At 53.2% G+C, this 22,555-nt stretch overlaps 10 protein-coding genes across 10 annotated transcripts; 6 read left to right on the forward strand and 4 right to left on the reverse strand.

Moving 5' to 3' along the window:
• Positions 1-843: 843 nt before the first annotated feature.
• Positions 844-1,647, reverse strand: LTS14_010050 (uncharacterized protein; the record flags this gene model as incomplete). Its single annotated transcript, XM_064842727.1, has 1 exon — positions 844-1,647. One exon carries the CDS (start codon positions 1,645-1,647, stop codon positions 844-846), a length of 804 nt encoding a protein of 267 aa, XP_064689724.1.
• Positions 1,648-3,006: 1,359 nt separating this feature from the next.
• Positions 3,007-4,695, forward strand: LTS14_010051 (uncharacterized protein; the record flags this gene model as incomplete). Its single annotated transcript, XM_064842728.1, has 2 exons — positions 3,007-4,454; positions 4,521-4,695. The coding sequence occupies 2 exons, from the start codon at positions 3,007-3,009 to the stop codon at positions 4,693-4,695; spliced, it is 1,623 nt and encodes a 540-aa protein (XP_064689725.1).
• A 72-nt stretch (positions 4,696-4,767) lies between these two features.
• Positions 4,768-5,775, reverse strand: LTS14_010052 (uncharacterized protein; the record flags this gene model as incomplete). Its single annotated transcript, XM_064842729.1, has 2 exons — positions 4,768-5,100; positions 5,164-5,775. 2 exons carry the CDS (start codon positions 5,773-5,775, stop codon positions 4,768-4,770), a joined length of 945 nt encoding a protein of 314 aa, XP_064689726.1.
• A 1,695-nt stretch (positions 5,776-7,470) lies between these two features.
• Positions 7,471-8,523, forward strand: LTS14_010053 (uncharacterized protein; the record flags this gene model as incomplete). The annotated part of the gene is made up of 1 exon (XM_064842730.1): positions 7,471-8,523. The coding sequence occupies one exon, from the start codon at positions 7,471-7,473 to the stop codon at positions 8,521-8,523; it is 1,053 nt and encodes a 350-aa protein (XP_064689727.1).
• A 1,364-nt stretch (positions 8,524-9,887) lies between these two features.
• Positions 9,888-11,702, forward strand: LTS14_010054 (uncharacterized protein; the record flags this gene model as incomplete). Its single annotated transcript, XM_064842731.1, has 1 exon — positions 9,888-11,702. One exon carries the CDS (start codon positions 9,888-9,890, stop codon positions 11,700-11,702), a length of 1,815 nt encoding a protein of 604 aa, XP_064689728.1.
• A 746-nt stretch (positions 11,703-12,448) lies between these two features.
• On the forward strand, positions 12,449-13,527 carry LTS14_010055 (uncharacterized protein; the record flags this gene model as incomplete). Its single annotated transcript, XM_064842732.1, has 3 exons — positions 12,449-13,107; positions 13,171-13,298; positions 13,355-13,527. The coding sequence occupies 3 exons, from the start codon at positions 12,449-12,451 to the stop codon at positions 13,525-13,527; spliced, it is 960 nt and encodes a 319-aa protein (XP_064689729.1).
• A 1,152-nt stretch (positions 13,528-14,679) lies between these two features.
• On the forward strand, positions 14,680-17,922 carry ENA2 (P-type ATPase; the record flags this gene model as incomplete). The annotated part of the gene is made up of 2 exons (XM_064842733.1): positions 14,680-17,460; positions 17,524-17,922. The coding sequence occupies 2 exons, from the start codon at positions 14,680-14,682 to the stop codon at positions 17,920-17,922; spliced, it is 3,180 nt and encodes a 1,059-aa protein (XP_064689730.1).
• Positions 17,923-18,594: 672 nt separating this feature from the next.
• Positions 18,595-19,057, reverse strand: soh1 (Mediator of RNA polymerase II transcription subunit 31; the record flags this gene model as incomplete). Its single annotated transcript, XM_064842734.1, has 3 exons — positions 18,595-18,727; positions 18,785-18,918; positions 18,974-19,057. 3 exons carry the CDS (start codon positions 19,055-19,057, stop codon positions 18,595-18,597), a joined length of 351 nt encoding a protein of 116 aa, XP_064689731.1.
• A 250-nt stretch (positions 19,058-19,307) lies between these two features.
• On the forward strand, positions 19,308-20,483 carry LTS14_010058 (uncharacterized protein; the record flags this gene model as incomplete). The annotated part of the gene is made up of 2 exons (XM_064842735.1): positions 19,308-19,677; positions 19,753-20,483. The coding sequence occupies 2 exons, from the start codon at positions 19,308-19,310 to the stop codon at positions 20,481-20,483; spliced, it is 1,101 nt and encodes a 366-aa protein (XP_064689732.1).
• A 318-nt stretch (positions 20,484-20,801) lies between these two features.
• Positions 20,802-21,970, reverse strand: LTS14_010059 (uncharacterized protein; the record flags this gene model as incomplete). Its single annotated transcript, XM_064842736.1, has 2 exons — positions 20,802-21,383; positions 21,449-21,970. The coding sequence occupies 2 exons, from the start codon at positions 21,968-21,970 to the stop codon at positions 20,802-20,804; spliced, it is 1,104 nt and encodes a 367-aa protein (XP_064689733.1).
• Between the last annotated feature and the right edge of the window lie 585 nt (positions 21,971-22,555).

Raw genomic sequence — 22,555 nt, forward strand, 5'->3', positions numbered from 1 at the left:
GAAGCAGTGTTCTGGATCTGATAGAATCACTTTCACCCTATGAGCATAGCTGAGTCGTGCAAGTGTCCAGACTGATCTTACTATCGACGACGTGCTTAGCCGAGCTAGCGATCGCACATGTACGACTGCAGGATATACACCTCTGTCTATCGGCGTACACCCCGGGTTTACTGAATAATGGTGCACACACGATATACACACGATGATAGCATGAGGGACCTCGGACATCAAGTCCGTACGGAATAGTGCTTCGAAACACCCAGGCTGATAGACGCTTCTCATTCCCTTCTCGGAGGTTGGAACTTTGTCTACAGACCGGCTGCGGCACAAACTACATCAGGCTGGCTCGCAGCAATTGTGTCTCTACCCAAATGGAAGCTTCTCATTATTCCAGACTGCTGCAACTCAGCCATCAAACCGCGGCGGAGGGAGTCCGATACGTGAGGACTCCTCGTGTCCGATGTCAACCCCCCATTGGCCTCATTCGAGAGCTTGAAGGGATTGACAAACAAGCTGTACGTCCAAGCATGCAGCTTGGCAGATCGCTCCGGATGACCTTACAGACCAGATGGGATATATTGTTTGGAATGCGGTCACAGTGTCGTAATCCCGTCTGCAACTAAATCTTGAAGGTGACTATCGGACTGCATTACAACATTGCGTTTAATCAGCAGCCTGAAACTTGTCCATTGTGAATACAGGCATATGTACAAGACTTCTGATCGCTCGATCGCCAGTCATCACAGAATAATCCGATCTTTATAGCGCGATAGAGACAGACAAGTTTGACAGCTTGCGTGTCCTGTGGTCCCCTCTAGTCACGCCGTATTCTTCCACGCAATTCTAATGGGGCAACAGAGTGTTCGTTACAAGCGCGATCGAACCATTAGTCTGAATACATGTCAGCGGTGTAGGGTAGCTGTGCGCAAGATTGCACACGAAAGGTGCCGAGGAGGTCGAAGTCATCAGGGTGGTCGAGGCGGTGGTGAACGGGTTGTAGCCAAGGCAGGCAGCGTACTGGGATGCGCAGTATGCGTGGTTGGCATTCGGGGCGGTCGAACAGGCGTTGAAGTTGGTACTGCAGGTCGCTTGGCAACTTGCTGCTTGTGCAGAGCAAAAGGATTGGTTTGCGTTAGGAGCGGTGCGGCAGCTATTCTCTTGTGATGTGCAGTCTGTTGGTGTTGGGGTCGGGGATGTGGTAGGCGGTGAAGTAAGTTCAGGGGAGGTCGAGGTAGGCTGACCAGATGGAGTGATGAAGGCACCCGCCGCCGTGAAGTAGCCGATAGCTGTGCACACCCCATTCTGAGCACCTGCAGTATCAGCGTCCTGGATGGCAAGCGACACAATGTTGAGCTCGAGCTGGACTTCCTGTAGATATTGGATCGCTTGGTTGCTGGAAGCTGCAGCAGCCAAGGGCGCAGCTGGAGGACAGGTGAAGGTGACGAGTGGAGCTAGGCCGGCTTGTAAGGCAGAGAAGTCGGCCACGGCGGATCTCTGTTGAGCGAGGTCGTTGATGATGGTCAGGATGACGCCTTGAGCGGCTTGAATGTTGGCCTGGATGCTGGCGACACTTTGAGGCACAGGATTTGGATCGGCCGATGTGAGCGCGTACAGGCCCACGAGAGCAAGAAGGTTCCTGGAGTACATTGTGAAATTCGCTGTGATAGTTCTGGTTTGTAGGAAGAGTTCTGCTGGAAATCCAGGAAGCTTTGAGGTTCTTGGCCAGCAGTGCGACAGCCGTCCTACCTTTTATAATCTGGCGGTTACCAGAACTGCATAGCAGGCATGTAGCCAGCTCGTGTTGCTCAAGTCCACTGCCTCATGCAGCCAGCCATTGGCAAATACCCCACCTACAACAGTCGCTTTGAGCAAAGTCAGTACTATTCCGGCAGCGAGGTCGTCGGTCATGCCGTATTTTGGCACCGTATCCATGCAGTCGTATGTGGGTGGCGCCATTCCCTAGCCAGCATCACGGTGTACAAGAGCCGAGTTGTCGTACAGGCCATCGAAGCTAGATGTAGTCCATGGATGTTATGGCCGGTAGTCATCTTGTTGTCTCTTTCTAGTCGCGCAGTCGCAAACAAGAGTTCGCCAAGCATGTTGCCAAGTAATGTGTACCTTCTCCTTTCATCGTTTCTAGCATGATGACGCTGGAGGAGACCTCTCGCTTACCACTGTCGCTATATGATTAGGTACGAAGGTACCGGCGAGTTGTCAGACCACCCAGCTAATACATCGTCTTCAGCAAGCTGCAGGTACGCCACCACAATGGTTTCGATCAAGCTGACAGCTGACATCTGACAGCGCATGGACGGTGAAAGTGGTGGGCTCTAACGGTACACGGTGCGACTCAACAATGGGCCGAGAGTACCATCATCGACTGTTGCGTACATCAACTTCCCAAGTTGTTTTCATATGAGTGGAGAGGTGAAGCTCTCTGCGCAGCTTTCTTCACCTCAATTGATGCTTAATGATATCCGGATTGGGCGTATCGAGTCGGTACGAGGTCGTAACGGAGTTAGGGCACAGCTTTTAGACCTATTTGACGCGATCTCGTCGATATCGGAAGTCGGCAGACTAAAGTACAACTCCTCAAAGCACACTGCAGTCATCGACCTTACTATCCCGATCAAGCACAATTGCACTACGGTCCTTATTGAGCCATGCATCATGTCACCCCTTGTGAAACTGAAGAATGATACAACTTCCTCCGGGCTCGACCTTGTGGACCGGGTGCTTTTGCAGCAGCCTAAAACACAACAGGGGGTAAGGCGCTGACAAGCATCATGGAAGCTGAGACATGCCCAGCAAAAATGGGCGGCACATCGCGCCTGAGTGAGCCTAACATCACTGGGCAGGCTTACTGCGCATCTCCAATCGAGGATAGTGGTCGATAATGGAGACCTTCCCAGCGATCTGACGGTTCCATATATGAACTGGTCCTCGCTCGACCTTTGCAGAGATGCCCTTCCGCCAGCCAGCAGCGGTTCGCAGCAACCTTCCAATATGGCGGTCTCGGTCAGCATGATCCTCGTAGTCATCGGCCTGGCTGGGTATCTGGTTCTGTCGATCACGTACCGACTAGTATGGCATCCTCTGGCTAGGTTCCCAGGCCCGAAGCTGGCTGCAGCTACCAAATGGTACGAATTCTACTACGAAGTCCTTCATGGCCATGGCGGCCAGTTTTGGAAAGTAGTCGATCGAATGCACGATCGGTATGGGCCGATAGTGCGGATCACGCCCGAAGAACTTCACATTCGAGATTCAAGCCAATATGACACGGTCTATACCGGCAAGCGCGACAAGTCTCGCAGTGTGGCACGGTTGGGTGGGCAAAAAGTCAGCACATTCGCAACAGAGGAATCCGACCTTCATCGTAAGCGTCGTGCCCCGAACATGCTACTGTTCGGGAAGAGGACGGTCGATCAGGCTACACCAATGATCCGAAGTAAGATTGAGAAGCTCTTGACAGAATTGCAACGCGCCAGGCGCACCGGCGAGGTAGTCGACGTCAACCTTGTATTTCTAGCACTTACAACCGACATCGCTGGGTGCCACGTACTACATGAAGAACTTGGCATGCAGAATGATCTTACAGGCAAGGCTCTGCGGTGGAAGAAGGGTGTGCACCAGATAAGCACGAATGTACCGCTGGTGAAGCAGTACACGTGGCTGGCTGATGCCATTGACTTGATACCGAGCTGTTTATGGCGGTCTATGGCGCCTGACATAGCATGTCTGATCGATCTCAAAATGACAGTCCTCAAGAAGGCCAAGGCTTTCTTACATCAACAGCGAATGATATCGGAGGATGGATCGAGCATCGAGCCGACGAACGAGAAGGATAACACTCCCAAGGCTCTCTTTGAGTATATCTGGACTCATCCTTCAACGGCCAACGAGCGAGATCTGGCACGACTTTACGACGAGGGCCAAAATGTTATGATAGCTGGATCCGAGACGAGCGCAAGAATCCTAACTCGAGTGATCTATGAATTACTCACTAACACAGACGAGCTGAGCAGACTTCATACGGAGCTGGCAGAGGCCGAGGAGCAATACCGTCGCTGTGCGCAGGATCTCACCTGGTTGGAGCTTGAGCGTCTACCATGGTTGACAGGCATTGTCAAGGAGTCGCTACGCATTGCCAATATTGCCACGTCGCGCTTGCCTGTGAAACCACACGAAAGTCTACGTTACCTAGGATGGACTATACCCGCTATGGTGAGCTTAAATTTTGAATCTTCCCTGAATGCTGCTGACCGGTCGAAGACACAAGTTAGTCTCTCCCCGTACGATGTCATGCGTGACGAGAACATCTTCCCCGAACCAGATGTCTTCAAGCCGGAGAGATGGGTGACCAAAGAGCACAACGGGACTTGGTCCACCCACAATCGACTTGACAAATACCTGGTCGCTTTTGGTAAGGGCGCTAGGATGTGTCAAGGTATCAAGTAAGTCTTGATGAGCTCTTTCCTGCCAAAAGTCCGTCACTTTTTGTGCTGATTTGATTCTAATAGCTTGGCATATGCTGAACTCTACATGACTATCGCCAGCGTGTTCTCACGCTTCAACCTTGAGCTATTCGATGTTGTGAAGGAGCGAGACATCACGACCGTGGCAGACTATTTCCTTGCTGAGGCACGAGCAGAATCGAAGGGCGTTCGGATGAAGGTGTTGAGCGAGATATCATGAATTGGATCGCGATCACAAATACCATGAATTGTTGAGCATCCCAAGTCACTATGGCACACCTATATTCACGATTCAGATGTTCCAAGGGCCATTCTCCTTTGCCCACTCTTCGACGCTGATGGTCGAAGTTCCAGGAAGCAACCACTTCTCACTCTCAGCTTGCTTCTTCTCGGAACCCGGCCCATAGTAGCTATAGTCACCAACCAAATACATGGTCTCGAGAAGCTCTTGTTTCACATTCTCAGGCAGAAAACCTGCGAAGACGTCTCCGGGTATCGTCTGAAACTTGACGATCTTCCCAGCTGCCTTGCTGAACGCTGCAGCAACTCCTTTCGGTGTCGTCCAGAAGCTGACAGCGTGGACGTGAGCGCCGTCGGCCTTCTCGGCACCCTCGAAGAGACCCCACTGTCCCGAATGTCAGTACTCCTTGCTTAGGTCATGGTTTCGTAAGTGAAGTGGTCAACTTACAACGTACTTCCCACCATCACGACGTGGGGCGATGAGTGGCCATGGAATTGCATCGGACGGGAAAGGCATGCTGATAGTAGGGGTGCCATTGACATCGTTGACGCTTGTCTTGACAAAGTCAATGAACATGGCCGGCATGAAGTGAGACACGATCATATCGCCTTTGTTGGCATCGGCATAGTCGCCGACATCTGACTTGCCGTCAAAGTGGTCAACGTGCCTCAGCTTGCCATTGGATAGCTTTTCAGCATTCGCCAGATCGGAGAATACGAAGTGCTTCACACCAGCGGTCTTGCATGCTTCGAAGATGTTCTTGCCTTGCTGGATTTCACGCTCCTTGGATAGGTGAGACCAGAAGTCTGTGACACCAAAGACTCCGTATGCTCCAGCAAAAGCTGATTTGAGGGCTTCGAGGTCGTCTAGCTCAGCTTTGACCATGTCGACTCCCTTGTCCTTCAGACTTTGTGACTTCTTGCTGTTGGGATCACGTGTGACGCCACGGAGAGCGTACTTCTCCTGAAGCGTCGGCTGGGAGAAGAAGACATCAAGGATGCTGCCGCCTTGGTTGCCAGTGGCTCCGATGATGGTAAGAAGACGCCTTCCGGAAGACATGTTGTGGCCTTGTCTGGATCAGTATTGGGCTATGTGAGGTGGTATGTTGTGCGAAATTAGCGAGTCGAATGATGGGAGATGTTGTATTGAGGAGGGACTGAAAGCTATACAAATACCCGCTCAGGCCATCGTACATAGCAGACACTCTTGGGACCTAGTCCGCTCAGCTGGACTATTCGAGCAACATGGTCGCACCACCTCGCCACAAACAATAAGGCCGGCCTGCAAGAGCTTACTCATCCACAACAGGATATGTGTCGAGCGACACGGCTTGCATGCACAGGGAGCTTCCATAGGCCGGCTAAGTGACCAAGCACTGGGTGGCGCTGTTGCGAGAGGGGTAATTATGTGTCTTTCCATGCACAGATTGGCCCCAGCATTACATAGACTGTACATCGGCGTATCGTATCAGACGAATGCGAGGCCGAGAGAGTTTTGATACTCCATAGAAAGTGCGGATGCAGTCGGCGTCCAGACGTCGGAATCTTCGGGTCCTCGCCAACGCCAAGACCCGAGCGAGTACGGTCCTCCACCGGAGTGCTGAGTAATTCGGAGGTCATCAACGAGAGTTCATGCAGCAATTTGTGCCGATTGACGAGAGTGACTAACGATCTGCTCGATAGCTTCGCGTGCGCCCGTCAACAAGGACAGTGAATGCCTGTGTTTAGCACTCATTATTGTGCGTCATCCACATCTACGGGCTGTGGGATGATTAACACGCTGCCGACAGGTCTAAGTTGCCTCTTTGCATGTCTTGCCTATATGACAATGGTATGATAATACTCCCGGTCTCAATCTCGCGGCGGCTCTCATCAGGATTTCGATGGTCCTCCAAAGTACATGCTGCGTATTCAAGTCAGCCGACTCGTCGTCTTCGTCGCCACATACGTCGTCAGCGATGTCGAAATTCAGCGCCTTGGACAGCTGCTTCTCAGATTTTCTCGTGACAGGGAAGTGGACTCAAAATACAAGGAACATTCATTCGAGTGAGCTGGGTATGGTCAAGAACAGGTTACTCAGCGCGCAAGCAGCCCAATGCCGCACAGCGCTCATGCAGTTCTTGGCGCCAGTGATGATTGACGCTTGGCTGAAGCAGAAGTCGCTGCTCATATAGAGCAATACAGTGCTTGGTCACGATGGTATGCGTGGTAAGATAGACCTGCCATCTGCAGGGAGGATATACTGCTTGTTGCAGATCTCGAGTCTGATCTGGTGGCGGTCGTAATGCGCCAATACTGCTACATGATATAGCAAAGGGGGAAATTTTTGGTTAAGCAGGGAGCAGGTATTGAAGAGAAGATGCCAGAATTCGAATTTCTCAAAGCATAGCATGGACTCCAGCCCTGCCTAGTTTGCAGTAGTCTAGAAAGAATGGACTGGGTGAACAGAGCCAATTGACTTGGTGCCAATCGAAGTCTAAACAGCTACATAGCGAAACTGATCTAGACTTGCCTCCATAGCTCCGGTGTGGTCGAAGGTGGGGTTACGAACCTCAAAAACAACTTCACACCGTCGATCACACAGAGGCCGTTGCGACGATGGCATCGGAAATAAGCAACAGCATCATAGGTGCGACAAGATAGTAGAGTAACGCCAAAGGTGAAGTAGTAAGTAACCAACCTTTTCCTACTCTCGTACGTACTACTCCATCCTACTGTCAAGAGCAATCATCCCGTATACCACAACATCATCAACATGCCTCACAAAGAACAACCCGTCCTCTTCCTCTGGTCCTTCTCCCCCTGGTCCAACAAAGTCGTCTCCTACCTCGCCCTCCGCGGCATCCCCTACGCCCGCTGCGAACAACCCATCGTCCTCCCCCGCCCGGACCTCGAAGCTCTAGGGGTGAACTACCGCCGCGTCCCCGTCATCTCCCTCGGCCGCGACATCTACTGCGACAGTCTCCTATGCATTGAGAAGCTCGAAGAGCTGTACCCGGGCTCCGAAGGTGGGTATAAGGCGCTTTCGGCTAGTGGGGGGACGGAGTTTGCGCTGGAGAAGTTGTTGGAGAAGTGGACAGATGTGGTGGTTTTCAAGCCTGCCGCTGCTGTTATTCCGACGAGTCTGGATTTGATGAAGGATCCGGCGTTCCAGAAGGATAGGGAGGAACTGTGGGGTCGATCGTGGAGTGCTGAGGCACAAGAAGCTCTACGCCCGGCTGCGTTGGCTGAGATGCGCGCGTGCTTCGATTTTTTGGAGAAGGTGCTCGGGGATGGTCGGCACTGGATTTTGGGATCGAATGAGCCGAAGCTGGCGGATATTCATTCGTGTTGGATCTTCGACTGGTTGTTTCAGCTTCCTGGTGCGTTTCCGGATGACTTTTTTGGCAAGCAGAAGTACCCTAAGTTTCATGCGTGGCGGGATCGATACAGTGCTGCTATTGAGAAGGCGAAGGAGGTTGCGCCGAAGCCTACTGAGCTTGAGGGCAAAGATGCCGTGAAGCAGATCTTGGCCGCTGGCTTCGTGGACACGAGTCCCAAGGTCGAGGCTGATCCTAGTGGATTGAAGGATGGTGAAGAGGTGGATATGTATCCTAATGATACTGGATATAACCGCAAGGATACTGGGAAGTTGATCAAGTTGACGAGTAGTGAGGCTGTAATCAGTACCAAGAGTAAACAGGATGCAAAGGAGCTGAGGATACATTATCCGAGGTGGAACTTTACTATTACACCTACTTCGAGGAGGTCGGAGACGAATGGACATGCTGATGGGCAGCCGGAGAATGGCGTTCAGCCTGTACAGTAGGATGTATATGCTGTCGTCTCTGTGTCATTGTTTCGTTCAATGTTCGAGTCTTGAGCGGGCGAGCCACATCGCCATCTCATGCTGACTGGCCACACCATCTGGCCAGCTGTATGGTGACATTTAAATTGGCAACGTGGAAGTCAAATTGGATTAGAGACAGTAGCGTTCCGGCTCGTTCATAAAGGCCATGGCATGTCATGCTGGAGAGGCAGATAAGCAGAAGGAGTTGGACTCCGCACTGAGGACCGAACGCCAATGCAGAGTGTAGTACGGCGTGTTAAAAGCATGCACCGTCTCTGCACATCTCGCACTGCGGGCTCGGAATATTGATGTCGGTATCAGCGACTGCCAAGCATATCCAGCGATGTTTGTGCTCACAAGGTCGTCCTGAGGATGTTATCTGAAGTTCACTTGCAGCAGCATCATACCTGAACTCTGTACAAGGCAGTGCTTGAGCCCGAAGAGCGACGATTCTTGCCTGCGCCAGTCAATGTTGTGTTTGTGACATGTGTTTGACACTCGGGTTGATGTTATCGTGGAGAGAAACACGCAGGAGATGGCGAAGTCAAGCCATCCAATCAACACCTGAAGATCGCCATGACTCCACTTTAATAACGGCGCGTTTCAGCAATGATTAGCGCGCGTCGTTCTGTTACGCAACTCGAGCAAGAGGAGGATTGGAGCAGGACGGGGGCAGGCAGTTGATCACCAAACGCATCGGACAGCAGGTCTGGACTTGCGTGAGATCAAGCGGCAGTCAGCCACAGCACCTACACTATCCTGTACGCGCCGGAGTTGGATTCGAAGCTCCAGCATCACGAAGAGGGAGAGATAGAGATCTTCACCTCCCAAGACACGAGCGAGATAGATTGTCTTGGACCTCCTGTCCCGGTCTCCACCGCACACATACACTCCCAAGATCGAAGCCACGACCTCCTCCGTAATCTGTCGCAAACAGCATCAGTGACTGGGATCACTGACGTCTGATTGTTCCGTCACCCCCATTCCTTGACACTGCTCTCCGCCACAGGAGTCCCTCGCTTGTGCGAAACGTCGAGATCTTTCACCCCCGTCGCTCACTATCAACGGCGTCTAGACCGTGTCGTCCACGCACACGATCCTCTCTTCACGTCTTCTCTTTGTTCCACAGAGACGTACGACGGACAAAGACATCTCCCACCCCACAAGCCACAACGCTTCATTGACTGAAGCACGATCACGCTGGTCGACGTCTCTCGACTGCTTTTGCTGCCGGCAGCAACCACATTCGTTACTCACAGCGCGACGTAGACTACTCGCCGTCACCGTCACTCAGCCACCAAACAGAGCAACGTCAGTCCCATTAGCACCTCACGATTCCTTCAATGGCCACCACACTCGCGCTGCTTGCAGCCGCACTACCGTACACACTCGCACAGACTTCAGGAGGACACGCCGGTGCGAACGAAGGGCCAACGGCGGCCGATTTAGAGAACATTCAGATCTGCAAATATACGGCGTGGACATGGGCGGCAATCATTGGCGGCCTGCTGATATACCGATGGACTCGCTACCTTCTACATCACGTGCGGCGACTAGCCAATCTCAACCAGGGTTCCACGAGCGATGGCAGGCAAAAATACTTCAGCCTACCTGACGAGAATTATGCCAAATTCAAGCGCCACCTCATCACGGCACCATTGTTCAGGAAACGACACAACCGCGAGTTCAAGCTCTCTTCGGCTCTCAATGTTGGCACACTTCCCGGCCGTCTTCAATCACTATTCTTGATTGGCTACTTCGCCATGAACGCCGCACTCTGCGCCATCAGCATAGACTGGAGCAACACCAAGACCTTCTACGATGATGCACGCAATCGGACTGGTGTTTTGGCTGTCATGAATATGATTCCTCTCTTCCTACTCGCTGGCCGCAACAATCCTCTCATCTGGCTGCTGGACATCAGCTTCGATACGTACAACCTCGTCCACAGGTGGATCGGCCGAATTGTTGTCTTCGAGGCCGTGGCACATACTGCCTTCTGGATGGCTGGCAAAATTGCCGTGATGGGCGATCACAAAGGCTGGGCCATGATCAAGGTCGCCATGGGCAGTAGCCAGCTGATCATGAGCGGAACCATCGGCACGTGTGCTTTCGTGGCCATCCTCTTACAATCACCTTCGGTCGTACGACACGCTTTCTACGAGACTTTCCTGCACGTACATATCCTGCTCGCCATCACTGCCACGGTCGCTGTATGGATCCACTTGAACATGCTCCCACAGCAGGCACTTCTCCAAGGCGCCATCATCTGTTGGGCCATCGAGCGTGTGGTCCGATTTGTCTGGCTGATCCGCAATAACATCAGCAGAGGCGTCACCAAAGCCGAAGTTGAAGCACTTCCAGGTGATGCGGTCAAGGTCACACTCCGTATCGCCAAACCATGGAAGTTCCAGCCCGGCCAGCACATCTACATGTACATGCCATCTGTGGGCCTCTGGACCAGCCACCCTTTCTCCCTGGCCTGGTCCGACGAACAACCAGAATTCGGTGGTGAGAAAGGCCTACCGATGGCTCGCCAAGACATCCTCGCTGCGAACAAAGCCCGCAGCATGTCCCTCATCATTCGTCGCCGCACAGGCTTCACAGACAAGATGTACCGCAAGGCCGAGAACTCCGCCGGCGGTAAATTCATCACCACCGCCCTCGTTGAGGGTCCCTACGGAAATCAGAGTTTCCAATCCTACGGTACTGTCATGCTCTTCGCTGCGGGCGTGGGTATCACTCACCAAGTCCCTCACGTCCGCGACCTCGTAGCCGCCCACAGCAACGGCACCTGCGCCACACGCAAAGTCGTCCTCGTCTGGATCATCCAGAGCCCGGAACATCTCGAGTGGATCCGGCCCTGGATGACGTCCATCCTCTCCATGGACAAACGTCGCGATATCCTCAAAATTTTACTGTTCGTCACCCGGCCCAGAAGCACAAAGGAGATTCGTAGTCCGAGTTCTAGCGTGCAGATGTTTCCTGGGAAGCCGGATGTTGGGGCGTTGATTGAAAAGGAGCAGGCCACTCAGGTCGGGGCGATGGCGGTTAGTGTTTGTGGGACGGGCAGTTTGAGTGATGATGTGAGGAGGGCGGTTAGGGAGAGGTGTGAGAGGACTGAGATGGATATCTTTGAGGAGGCTTTCTCGTGGTAGGGTTGTGAGGGAGGGTGGTGTGTGTGGTGGGGAAGGTGGTATGGTAGCTGGGCTGCTGTCTGTACTCCACGACTGAGTTTTGAGAGCATAAGACGATGATGACTTGCTTTAGCGACCTCGCGTCTGGACCATGGGATGCCGGCGGTGCTGAGAAGCTGCCGAGCGGCGAGGATCCGCGGGCCACTACCTGTGGCAATTCACTTCTATGTCGTTCCTTCCATATCTGTACAAATAACGTACTTTTAGCGCTATGCTTACACAATACCTTACGACACGAGTAGCGCCGTCATTACGTTGGAAGTCTCGTGCCGTTGTACACCACGTTTCATGGCTTACACATGTCCTTTCTATCCTCATCCTTACGAATGCCGCGCAGCTGTGATGACGAATGGAATGAGAATTGGTCAGTGTCGTAGGGCGCAGGCACAGTCTACAACTTTCACGAGCTGGAGGTCCTCCCTGTTTGAGCAAGCACTGAGGTCGACGTCTGGAAAGCTGAGAGAGCGTTTTGGACTGAAGCAGCATGAGGTGGCGCACGTCGACTGCTGAGGTGATGGATGCGGTATGTTCTCCGCCTTTTACGAGCTCTGCTGCTGAACACCTCGGCCAGGCGAGCAGGCGAGCTACCAAAGGTAAAAGGGATAAAGGCAGCTTCATGTCTTGAGCTGCTGGGAGGTGATTTATAGTCTATACTGAGAACTTCCACAATAACGGGAATCAAGTACTTGGACATAAGTTTATACGACATGGCATTCTACAAATCAAAGGGTCCAGTGGACTGCAACACCGACTTTGACACGAGCAACGTCCAAGGCAAGACGGCTATTATTACTGGTGGAGCCAGTGGAATCGGCTTGGTCTATGTTCGCACTCTTCTGGACGCCGGCGCCGCACACGTGGTCATCGCAGACATCAATGAATCCATAGGCAAGAAACTCGTCGACGAGCTCTCGGCCGAGAAGACGACGTTTGTGCGTTGCGATGTCACTTCCTGGGCTCAACAGGCCGCCACTTTCAAAAAGGCTAGGGAAGTCTCGCCGACAGGAAGGATCGATATTGTCGTCGCCAACGCAGGAATCGTGAGCCAGGATGATATCTCCGAACAAAACGACCTGGAAGCCGAGGAGCCGAAGGAGCCCAATATTAAGGTCACGTATGTGAATACTATCGGTGTCATATACACTGCTAAGCTGGCCATGTGGTATTTCACCAAACAGTACTCTCAAGCGCAGGGTAAGAAGCAAGAAGATCAGGTTTTGGTGCTGCAGGCGAGTATTGCGGGTTATGTTGACCTGGCGGGCGTGGCGCAGTATACGAGCTCCAAGTTTGCGGTCAGAGGATTGATGAGGTCGCTGAGGCAGACGGCGGGGATGAGCGGGGCGAGGGTGAACTTGATTGCGCCTTGGTGAGTTCGAGATGAGGCCCAGATTGTCTCACCCAGGTCGCGTGCTGATTGGTATGCTTCCAGGTATATCGATACTGCCATCATTCCAGACGAAAGCCGCATCGCGATCAAAGAATCCGGGACTGGCTTTGCTGAGCTCGCGGATGTTGGTCCGACATTACTTCGGATCGTGGCGGATAAGGAGGTGCACGGTACGTGTGCCAGACAGTATCGCTTTTGCAACCACTCGCTGACATCTCTTTGTCAGGTCGTGCTCTGGCCGTCTTCCCTCGTAGTTGGCCAGAAGCCCCTCGTGGTTATGTCGATCTTGATGCGGACGATCTGGACAAAGCTGGCTCGTTCTGGGCTAAGGCGCAGGAGAAGGGTATGGCGCCTGCGGTTTGGGGCGTTGAGCAGATGGGAAAGCTGCCGATGTCGTAGTAGGTCTTCTGATGGACTATGTTGCTGGGATAAAGTCGAGCTGTGCAGTGGGTATCGGACTGGGCGCAGAACAGGTAGCCCAGTCTTGTGTACCTACTCTCGAGGTACTCGTAAGCTTGTCATAACAAGCAGCAGCGATGTTCAGTCACCTTGGACATGGGTGTTATATTTCCGTTTCTCTACCTTGAAGTTCTTTATTGCGAGTCGGTATCTATAATCCCATACCAAGATCCTCCGCCAGAGAAAGGGTAGAGTCGTACAGCCTGGCTACCTGTTCATATCGCTGGATGTTCTTGATGCATCTTCCAATCCGCCTTGGCCGAGCTTGCATGGAGATACAGGATGCCATGACGTAAGCATCACAAGTATTTCGATCAAGACGCTGTTATGCTCGCATCTAGAACACAAAAGTTACTAAGCAGCACGTCTTCGTCTATCTTCTTATCTTCAGCAAGTCTGGCCAAACATAACCCCAGCAGGTTGTTGAATCGATGCCTAGCCAACGAGTGGAGGAAGATACGTACGCATCGATGGTTCAGAAGAGGGATGCCGAGAGTATGTTGAGCCAAGAGTGATAGAGTTCGTCATTGCCACGAGCCGCCAAGCTTTGTGTCCTCCCCAGGTCCTCCGCTTTTGGAAGTGCACTGATGTTCTAGCGCGGTGGCTAAGAAGCTGGCCTTGGCTTCCATTACTTCTCCGATTACACTCGTGCACTGCCTCTGCATCCTCGACCTCACCGTTCCGCTCCGCTCTTGGCGCCGCTCTTGTGGTCCGCTCGCTTACCTTTGTATATCATAGGCCCGCGATACGTCCGAGTCAGATGCTTGGCCTCGGGCCGGAGGACAACTTCCCTAACTTCGCACCCCTCTGATTTCCTCCAGTGACAAGAAGATACTTTGCTTGGCCAAGCATATCTCTTGGGCACCAAGAGTATGACCTCTTGGTGGAAAACCACCTCCCCACTATGAAGTACAGTACTCAGTATATATGAAGGCAGCATACCTCAGGTGAGACCTTTCCCTTGGCTACTTATCACTACATCCTTCGCTCTACACAGCACATTCGATTGCTACTACCACTTTATGTTATCAAAGCACTTGGCAGATACGCTTTCACTCCGTAGCTCACGGCTTCATCGATCTATCACTCAACATGGGGAAGGGTAAAGAACTTCCCACCAACCACGTCTCCGGACAATCGAACAACCCACTATCACGACCTGCTCACGCTTTGTCATGGCAGCAAGTCTCACAAGAGCTGCAAGCCGATGCTGAAGATGGTCTCACTTCCGGCGAAGCGAAATCACGACTGGACGAACATGGCAGCAATGATCTTGGAGACGGTGGTGTTGTGAACATCGCGAAAATTCTCCTCCGCCAGTTCGCGAATGCCATGACTCTGGTCCTCATATTGGCCATGGCGGTGTCCTTTGGCATCCGCTCCTGGATCGAAGGTGGTGTCGTCGCTGCTGTGATCATTGTCAACATCACTGTCGGCTCCCTCCAGGAGTACCAAGCAGCCAAGACTATGGATTCTCTCCGATCCCTGAGCTCACCGACTGCAAGCGCAGTCCGAGACAAACAGAACCTCACCGTGCCAACCATCGAGATTGTTCCCGGAGATCTGGTCGAGATGAAGACTGGCGACACTATACCAGCCGACATCCGACTCATCGAAGCCATCAACTTCGAGACTGACGAGGCACTGCTGACTGGCGAATCACTTCCTGTGCGCAAGGCTGCTGACGATGTCTTCGACGCCGATACTGGTCCTGGCGACCGTCTCAACGTTGCCTATAGCTCCTCTACAGTCACCAAAGGCAGAGCTACCGGCATTGTCTTCGCGACAGGCATGTACACCGAGATCGGCAGTATAGCCGCTGCTTTACGCAAAAAGGACAGCAAAGTCCGTCAGGTCAAGCGAAGAGAAGATGGCACAGCACAGCCTCATCGATATGTGCAAGCAGCCGTTCTCACCGTGACCGACTTTGTTGGCGCCTTCCTAGGTGTCAGCGTTGGCACACCTCTACAGAAGAAGCTGAGCAGACTTGCAGTCCTCCTATTCCTGGTTGCTGTTGTATTCGCACTCGTCGTCCTCGGCGCCAACGATTTTCGCAACAGGCAAGAAGTCATCATTTACGCCGTCGCAACCGGTCTTTCCATGATACCCGCCAGCTTGGTTGTCATCCTTACCATCACAATGGCTGCGGGCACGAAACGAATGGTCGAGCGACACGTCATCGTCCGCAACCTCCGATCACTTGAGGCTCTTGGTGCTGTCACAGACATCTGTTCCGACAAGACGGGGACGTTGACCCAAGGCAAGATGGTGGCAAAGAAAGCCTGGATTCCAGCGAAAGGTACGTATACCATCGGCGTAACGAATGAGCCGTTCAATCCTACGACCGGCGACATCAGTTACGAGGTTGAAGAGCCACGAAATATGACTGGACAAGAGCAGGAGAAGAGGAGCGAATACTCCGAGCTTGTGCAAGGCAATGAGCCTTTACAGGACTATCTTCGCGTTGCCTCCCTGGCCAACCTCGCGAACGTTCACAAGGGGGACAATGGCGAGTGGAGCGCTCGCGGTGATCCAACTGAGATTGCCATCCAAGTTTTCGCCACGAGATTCTCCGGCTGGAATAGGCGTGCTTCTGTTGCTGGAGATCATCCACAGTGGAAGCTTCTACAGGAGTTCCCATTCGATTCTGATGTTAAGAAGATGAGCGTCATCTACAGAGACCTGACCAGCGACCAACTTCATGCATTCACCAAGGGCGCCGTCGAGCGTGTTATCACCTCCTGCACCCACTACGTCCCAAAGGAAGACGCAGACCCGATCGAAATGACCGACAGCTACCGCGACCAAATCCTGGAGAATATGGAAGGTCTTGCCAAGCTTGGCCTGCGAGTCCTCGCCTTGGCTAGTCGTGACTACAACGAGCCTTACGAAGAGGGCGCAGAGATCGACCGTTCTATCGTTGAGAACAACCTCACCTTCCGCGGACTGATTGGCTTGTATGATCCTCCACGACCAGAGTCGGCACCATCCGTCAAGTCCTGCCACGAGGCTGGCATCGAGGTACACATGCTCACTGGCGATCACCCGGGCACAGCTCGTGCTATCGCCGGACAAGTCGGTATCCTCCCAAGCGACATGGACAAGTACAGCAAAGACGTCGCGGACAGCATGGTCATGACTGCGTCGCAATTCGACAAGCTCTCCGACGACGAGATCGACAAGCTGCCCGTACTGCCTCTGGTCATTGCTCGCTGCGCACCGAACACGAAAGTAAGGATGATAGAGGCCCTGCATCGCAGGAAGAAGTTCTGCGCGATGACGGGAGACGGCGTCAATGATTCGCCGTCGCTCAAGCGTGCAGATGTCGGTATCGCAATGGGCCAAGCCGGCTCGGACGTAGCCAAAGATGCTTCCGACATCATATTGACCGACGATAACTTCGCCTCCATCCTCGCCGCCATCGAAGAAGGCCGCCGCACATTCGACAATATCCAGAAGTTTGTGCTCCACCTCCTCGCTCAGAACATCGCTCAAGCACTGGTCTTGCTCATCGGCCTCGTCTTCAAGGATGGGGAGAACATCTCCGTGTTCCCCATCTCACCGGTGGAGATCATGTGGATCATCATGATCACCTCTGATATTCCCGACATGGGTCTCGGGTTCGAGCGTGCCGCCCCGGATATCATGCAGCGGCCGCCTCAGAGCCTGAAGAAAGGTATCTTTACCTATGAGATCTTGGTCGACATGTTCGCATATGGTGTCTGGATCGCGGCACTCTGCCTCAGCGCTTTCGTCCTGGTGCTATATGGGTTCGGAAATGACCAGATTGGTTTTAGGTGCAACGAGACGATCGGTGACGGCTGTGATACCATCTTTCGGGCGAGAGCTACTTGTTTTGCTACTCTGACTTGGGTGAGCATTATCCCACACCATCGCACCCTACTACGTCTACACATCCACTAACACGAATCTCAGTTCTCCGTCTTCCTAGCCTGGGAAGTCATCGACCTCCGCCGCTCCTTCTTCCACATGCGGCCCGACAGCAAGAAAATCTTCCAATGGGTCTCGGACGTCTGGTGCAACAAATTCCTCTTCTTCGCCGTCCTCATGGGCTTCATCACATTATTTCCTATCCTCTATATCCCCGTCATCAACGACCAGGTCTTCAAGCATACGGGTTTGACCTGGGAGTGGGCGATAGTGTTTATTGAGAGTGTGCTTTTCTTTGCTGGGGTGGAGACGTATAAGTTTGGGAAGAGGGCTATGTTCCGTCGACGGGCGGTGAAGGATGAGGGTACGAGCCAGGATGTTGAGGCCAGGATGTTTGGGCGGTATTTGACCGATTCGAGTTTGGGGAGTGGGGAGAAGAAGTAGAGTTCTTGGTAGATACTTTTATATTATGCTCTGTTACGACGAATTAAATGATACTAGTTGTGCGTTCGTCTCCTGTTCCTCCAACTTGGACCTGTGGTATAGGAGAACTCTGCTGTTGTAGATGTCTTCGACCGGATTCGAATGCGTTCAGGCAGAAAAGTGACACAATCACGGATTTCGATTGCCACCAGAGTCTTGGACCAGATCGGGATATTCTGGCAGATCGTGCCCACATGACTCCATCTTCCTGAATTTTACCTTTGCTTTCACAGTGTCAGGCGGAGATATGGTACTTCTCAGAGCATCGAGTACCGACTGTATCTTCCAAGCTCTCGAAGTCCGCCGTGAAAGCAGAAGGGATGCTACGACCAGTGACAGGGTGCGGGAGTCTTGAGCAACCCCCATCGCTGTTCGATTGATCGTTCTGTGACCTCGTCACGGGCGTCCCCCTTGCAGCTGCGCCCTTTCCATGCAGGAACGATCGCTAAGATGTTCGATTTGCACGAGGTCGCTTCTGTAATGCGGATGTTGCTTTTGACTAGCTCACTCACCCACTGGCACGTCTGTGATGTCGTGCCACAAGTCTGTGAGGCTGAAAGGTGTTGTTCTACTGTTCTCCATGATAGCCTGGGCACGTGGACTTCCGGCATGGATAGGTACTGGCGATAAATTTCACCGCGGGCCCGTTGCAGCGGCCTCCATGCCTTCCTGTAGCACCTGCTCGATCAAGGCGGGATTGAGGGCATCCTTGCGGAACTGCTCCTGTTGGAGGAGCTCGAGGGCTCGGAGTGTTGGACCGGGATATCTACCGCGTGGGTCAGTCGGACATGACACAGTGTGCGTGGAATGAATGATTATTTACAGCAGATACTTGATGTATTCCGGCTGGCGAAAGTACTCTAGATATTTGAGGTACGCCACGAATGTTGCGTCGTCGAAATACTTGTTTGCTGCTAGGTGCAGGATGTAGTGTGGATTGCTGAGGGACTGGACGAACTGTTGTCGTGTTAATTCATATGATGAAGTTGTGGATCCTGTGTGTGAGGCTCACTTCACACTCGATGTCGAATCTTTGGTGGACAGCGAACCAATTGACATCTCGTGACTTCGTGCCGTTGACATTTGCTTCAGCCATTGCGCTACTGTGGTCTCCAACGCATGGGGATCATTGGTGGTGTATTTGACGGCATGCACAAGCTTCCATATATTCTCCATATATTCCAAGACTCGTTCCTTCACGTCAACCGAAAGATGGAGTGGCGAATCGTGGTCGTCGGGCACAGACCACTGACGTCTTCTTCACCCGAGCAACAGAGCTCTGCGCGCCGCGCTCCTGCCGCAAACAAAACAAACTACATCCGTCTCATCACCCATCGACTGCTACAATGGCCTCTCACGTGCCCTTCCTCGCCGTGCGCCCGGACGAACAATTCAGCGACGACGTCGTCAAGACCCGCGACTTCGCCTCCTCCTCCTCCTCCCTCCTCGACCGCATCAACGCCGACGCGAACGCGATGGACGCGCCAGCCCTACCTCGCCTGCCGCCTGCCACTCGACTACCATCATGGGTCAGATTCCCCATGGTCGTCGTCATCAGCTTGACCTTGAGCGCGTTTCTGAATACTCTCATTGCCGACTTCACAGGCTATGAGCTCGCGGCTGTGAGTCGTGAGGTCACGGAGCAAGGACAGATTGCCGCGTTGATGGGGTGGAAGCTGGTAGAGTTGGGCACGGCTTGGGCGGCGGGATATGATTGTATGTCTCGATACACCACTTCCACAGCCCACGTGATGCGGACCATTTTTTGCTAACCAGGATTCAATTACATAGGGCGAGATCTCTCCGCACTGGCCATCTTGAGTAATCTCCCCTTCTACTTCCTCTTAACAACCTTCTACGGCATCGACTACTCCGCCGCCATCATCTCCCTCACTATCGACGTCGCCACCATCGGGATCCCATTTGCCCTCCTCCGCCCCTTGATCCGCGCCCATGCGCCTGGCTCTGCTCCCAACCAGCAAGTCGCTCAGGACCGCTCGGTAGGCGTCGCTGTCGGTCTCCTAGGAGCCAGTATATACGCCGTCGTCATCTACGGTAGTCTCTACACCTGGCTTCCAGTCTACTTGATCATCAACTTCGACGGTTTGAGGAGTCTGGATGGAGCGCATAATGCTAGCGTGCCTATGCTGATCGGATCTTTCCTGCCGCTGGGCTGGGCGACGGTGCAATTTCTTTTCACTCCCGTCATTGGCTCGAAGGGGAACCCGGGTCTGACGGATCCGGAGATTTATCCGGAAAAGGCGCCTTTCAACCCTGAGACGGCCACTTTGATCGATACGCTGGCTTTCAATCTGGGGTATTCGGACGGGTTTTCCAAGCGCGCCGAGGTGTTGGTGAAGAGGACGGCGGTGCTGGTTGCTTGTAGCGCGGCGAATACCTTTACGAGGGTGTTGCTTACGGTTGACGGCAGTGAGCCGGTGGGTGCGGCGGGGTGGGCGAGCGTGTGGGCTGTGGCGGCGTTGTTGACGAGTGTCGCTTATGGCTATGTGGCGAATGAATAGGTGGGAGCATTTGTGTGGTGAGGAATGCACGGAGAGAGAGAAGTTTGTATTGATGCTGGATACAGGCAATCGGCGTAAGATACCCACAGGCAGGAAGGCGGAGCACAGTGCTACGATACGAACAGATAGGTAAATGTAGTATAGTCAAAAAAGATTGTCTTTTGGATCCTCAATACGTTGAGACGCTCGTATGAATACCCTGAGCAGTCTTTTCTTGTTCGTGCTTCGGTGCGAACCGCTCCTTCGTTTCGTGCTGGACGAAGCACGTCTCTTCTGTCTTTAATTCCAACTACACGCCTTACTTGCCAAACGAACCTCCTACCGCTTCTTCTTCGCATCCCTCTGCTTCTTCCGCTCCACGAGCTTTGGCCCCTCCCTCTCCGCCTCTTCTTCCGTCCACCCCTTCCCAAAAGGCCATGGCAAGAACACACCCACCCGTTTCTGATAGAGTGAGTACTCAGGATACTTCCCACTAGAAATCCACTCCGTGATCGGCGTACTCCCCGCGAAAACAAGGACATACGAAATCACACCCCCCACCGTCCAGTTCCACGGGACCCCCGTCTCCCACGCCGCCCAGCTATACAATGTGATCCAGATGGTCTGCTCGGCCGCGAAGTTCGGGTGGCGACTATATTTGAACAAACCCGTTGTGTTGAACCCGCGATCGAGTTGTGCGCGCGTCCAGCCTTCGTGGACTTTTGCGGTTTCTTGGTAGGCGTGTTTGGCTTCGTGGTAGGTCCATTGTTGGCCGTCGGCGAACCATTCGAAGGCTACGAGGCAGAGGAGGAAGCGGGCGAGGAAGGTCGCAATGCCTTGTTCGAGTGGGGTTTGCAGGGCGCTGAGGCGCGAGGTGAGGACGAGGAGGTAGGTTGGGGTTGTTACGGCAAAGAGGAGGACCTGCTCATTCATTATTAGTATGGTTGGTTGGGGTTGGGGTGGTTGGGGTTGGGGTGGGGGCGTACACTCTGCATGCTCGCGATGAAGACCACGTTAAGGAGGAAGAACCATGGTTGCCCGATCTTGCCTTTGATCAATTCCCATCTATAGTCCTCACTGCCGATGTTATATCCGCCTTTCCGCCAGTAATTGTACGTCAGTCGCGCCGTCCAGATCAAACTAAATGTCAGCACCGAGTCCACTTTCCCCGTCGGTAGGCCGTTGGCTCGTGCCCAGATGGCATAGTGGATGTGGTAGATCGTGGGCAGGATACTCCAGACCCGGTCGACTTGGCTGTAGTTTTTGTTGATCTCCGAGACGACGAGGAAGATGGGGAAGCAGAAGAGGGAGAAGGCGAAGCCGGAGATTACGGGGTTTGTCGAGGCGTAGATGTTCTTTAGTGCGGAGGGGTCGGTGATGTGGGTGGCTATGTTGCCGGGGAGGGCGTAGAGTTGCGGGATGTAGGGTTCGACTACTTTGCTCCAGGTCGCGCAGTCGGAGAGGGAGGTGATGGCGGGAAGGACCACGCCGGTTGGGGGGATGAGCATTTTGGTGGTGTTTGGTGAGGTTTGGGGTTGTGGTGTGAAGTTGGATTGTACAGTTTCTGGGTGGACAGAATGTGGGACGATTTGTTTACGGTGACATCATCATGTGCGAATCCGGCATGGCTTCACTCGCATTCGTCCCCGTTCCTTCCTTCTTCGTCTTGTCTTCTTTTTCTAGTAGATGAATACTGATCTTACGCAATCTCGGGTCGGTTTTGAGACTGGGAGGGCGATCGATGTGGGCCTGCTACCATATATGAGTGATTTCGTCAAAGAACGATATTCGGATGGTCATGGGCTCCTCCCTACCGCTGGGCCGTCACGCCACGGGTTCTCGTGGTGTCAGACTTATACAAGTTCTCCTTCGCTTACCTTGAAAGATTTCACATGCCCTGTCTTTTTACTTGATGGACCCCATATCTGTCCTCGGCGTTGCCGCGGCATGCGTGTCACTCAGTGCCAAGCTCGCAAGTTTCGGGAAGGACATACACGATCTAGGAAGCTTAGAGTGGTACTGAGAGACAGCATCCGAGCAATAATAGTCGAGGTCAATACGTTCAAGATTGCTGTCAAGAGAATCTCACGCTG

This window comes from Recurvomyces mirabilis, assembly GCF_035927965.1.
Source record: "Recurvomyces mirabilis strain CCFEE 5264 chromosome Unknown scaffold_36, whole genome shotgun sequence".
Lineage (NCBI taxonomy): Eukaryota > Fungi > Ascomycota > Dothideomycetes > Mycosphaerellales > Teratosphaeriaceae > Recurvomyces > Recurvomyces mirabilis.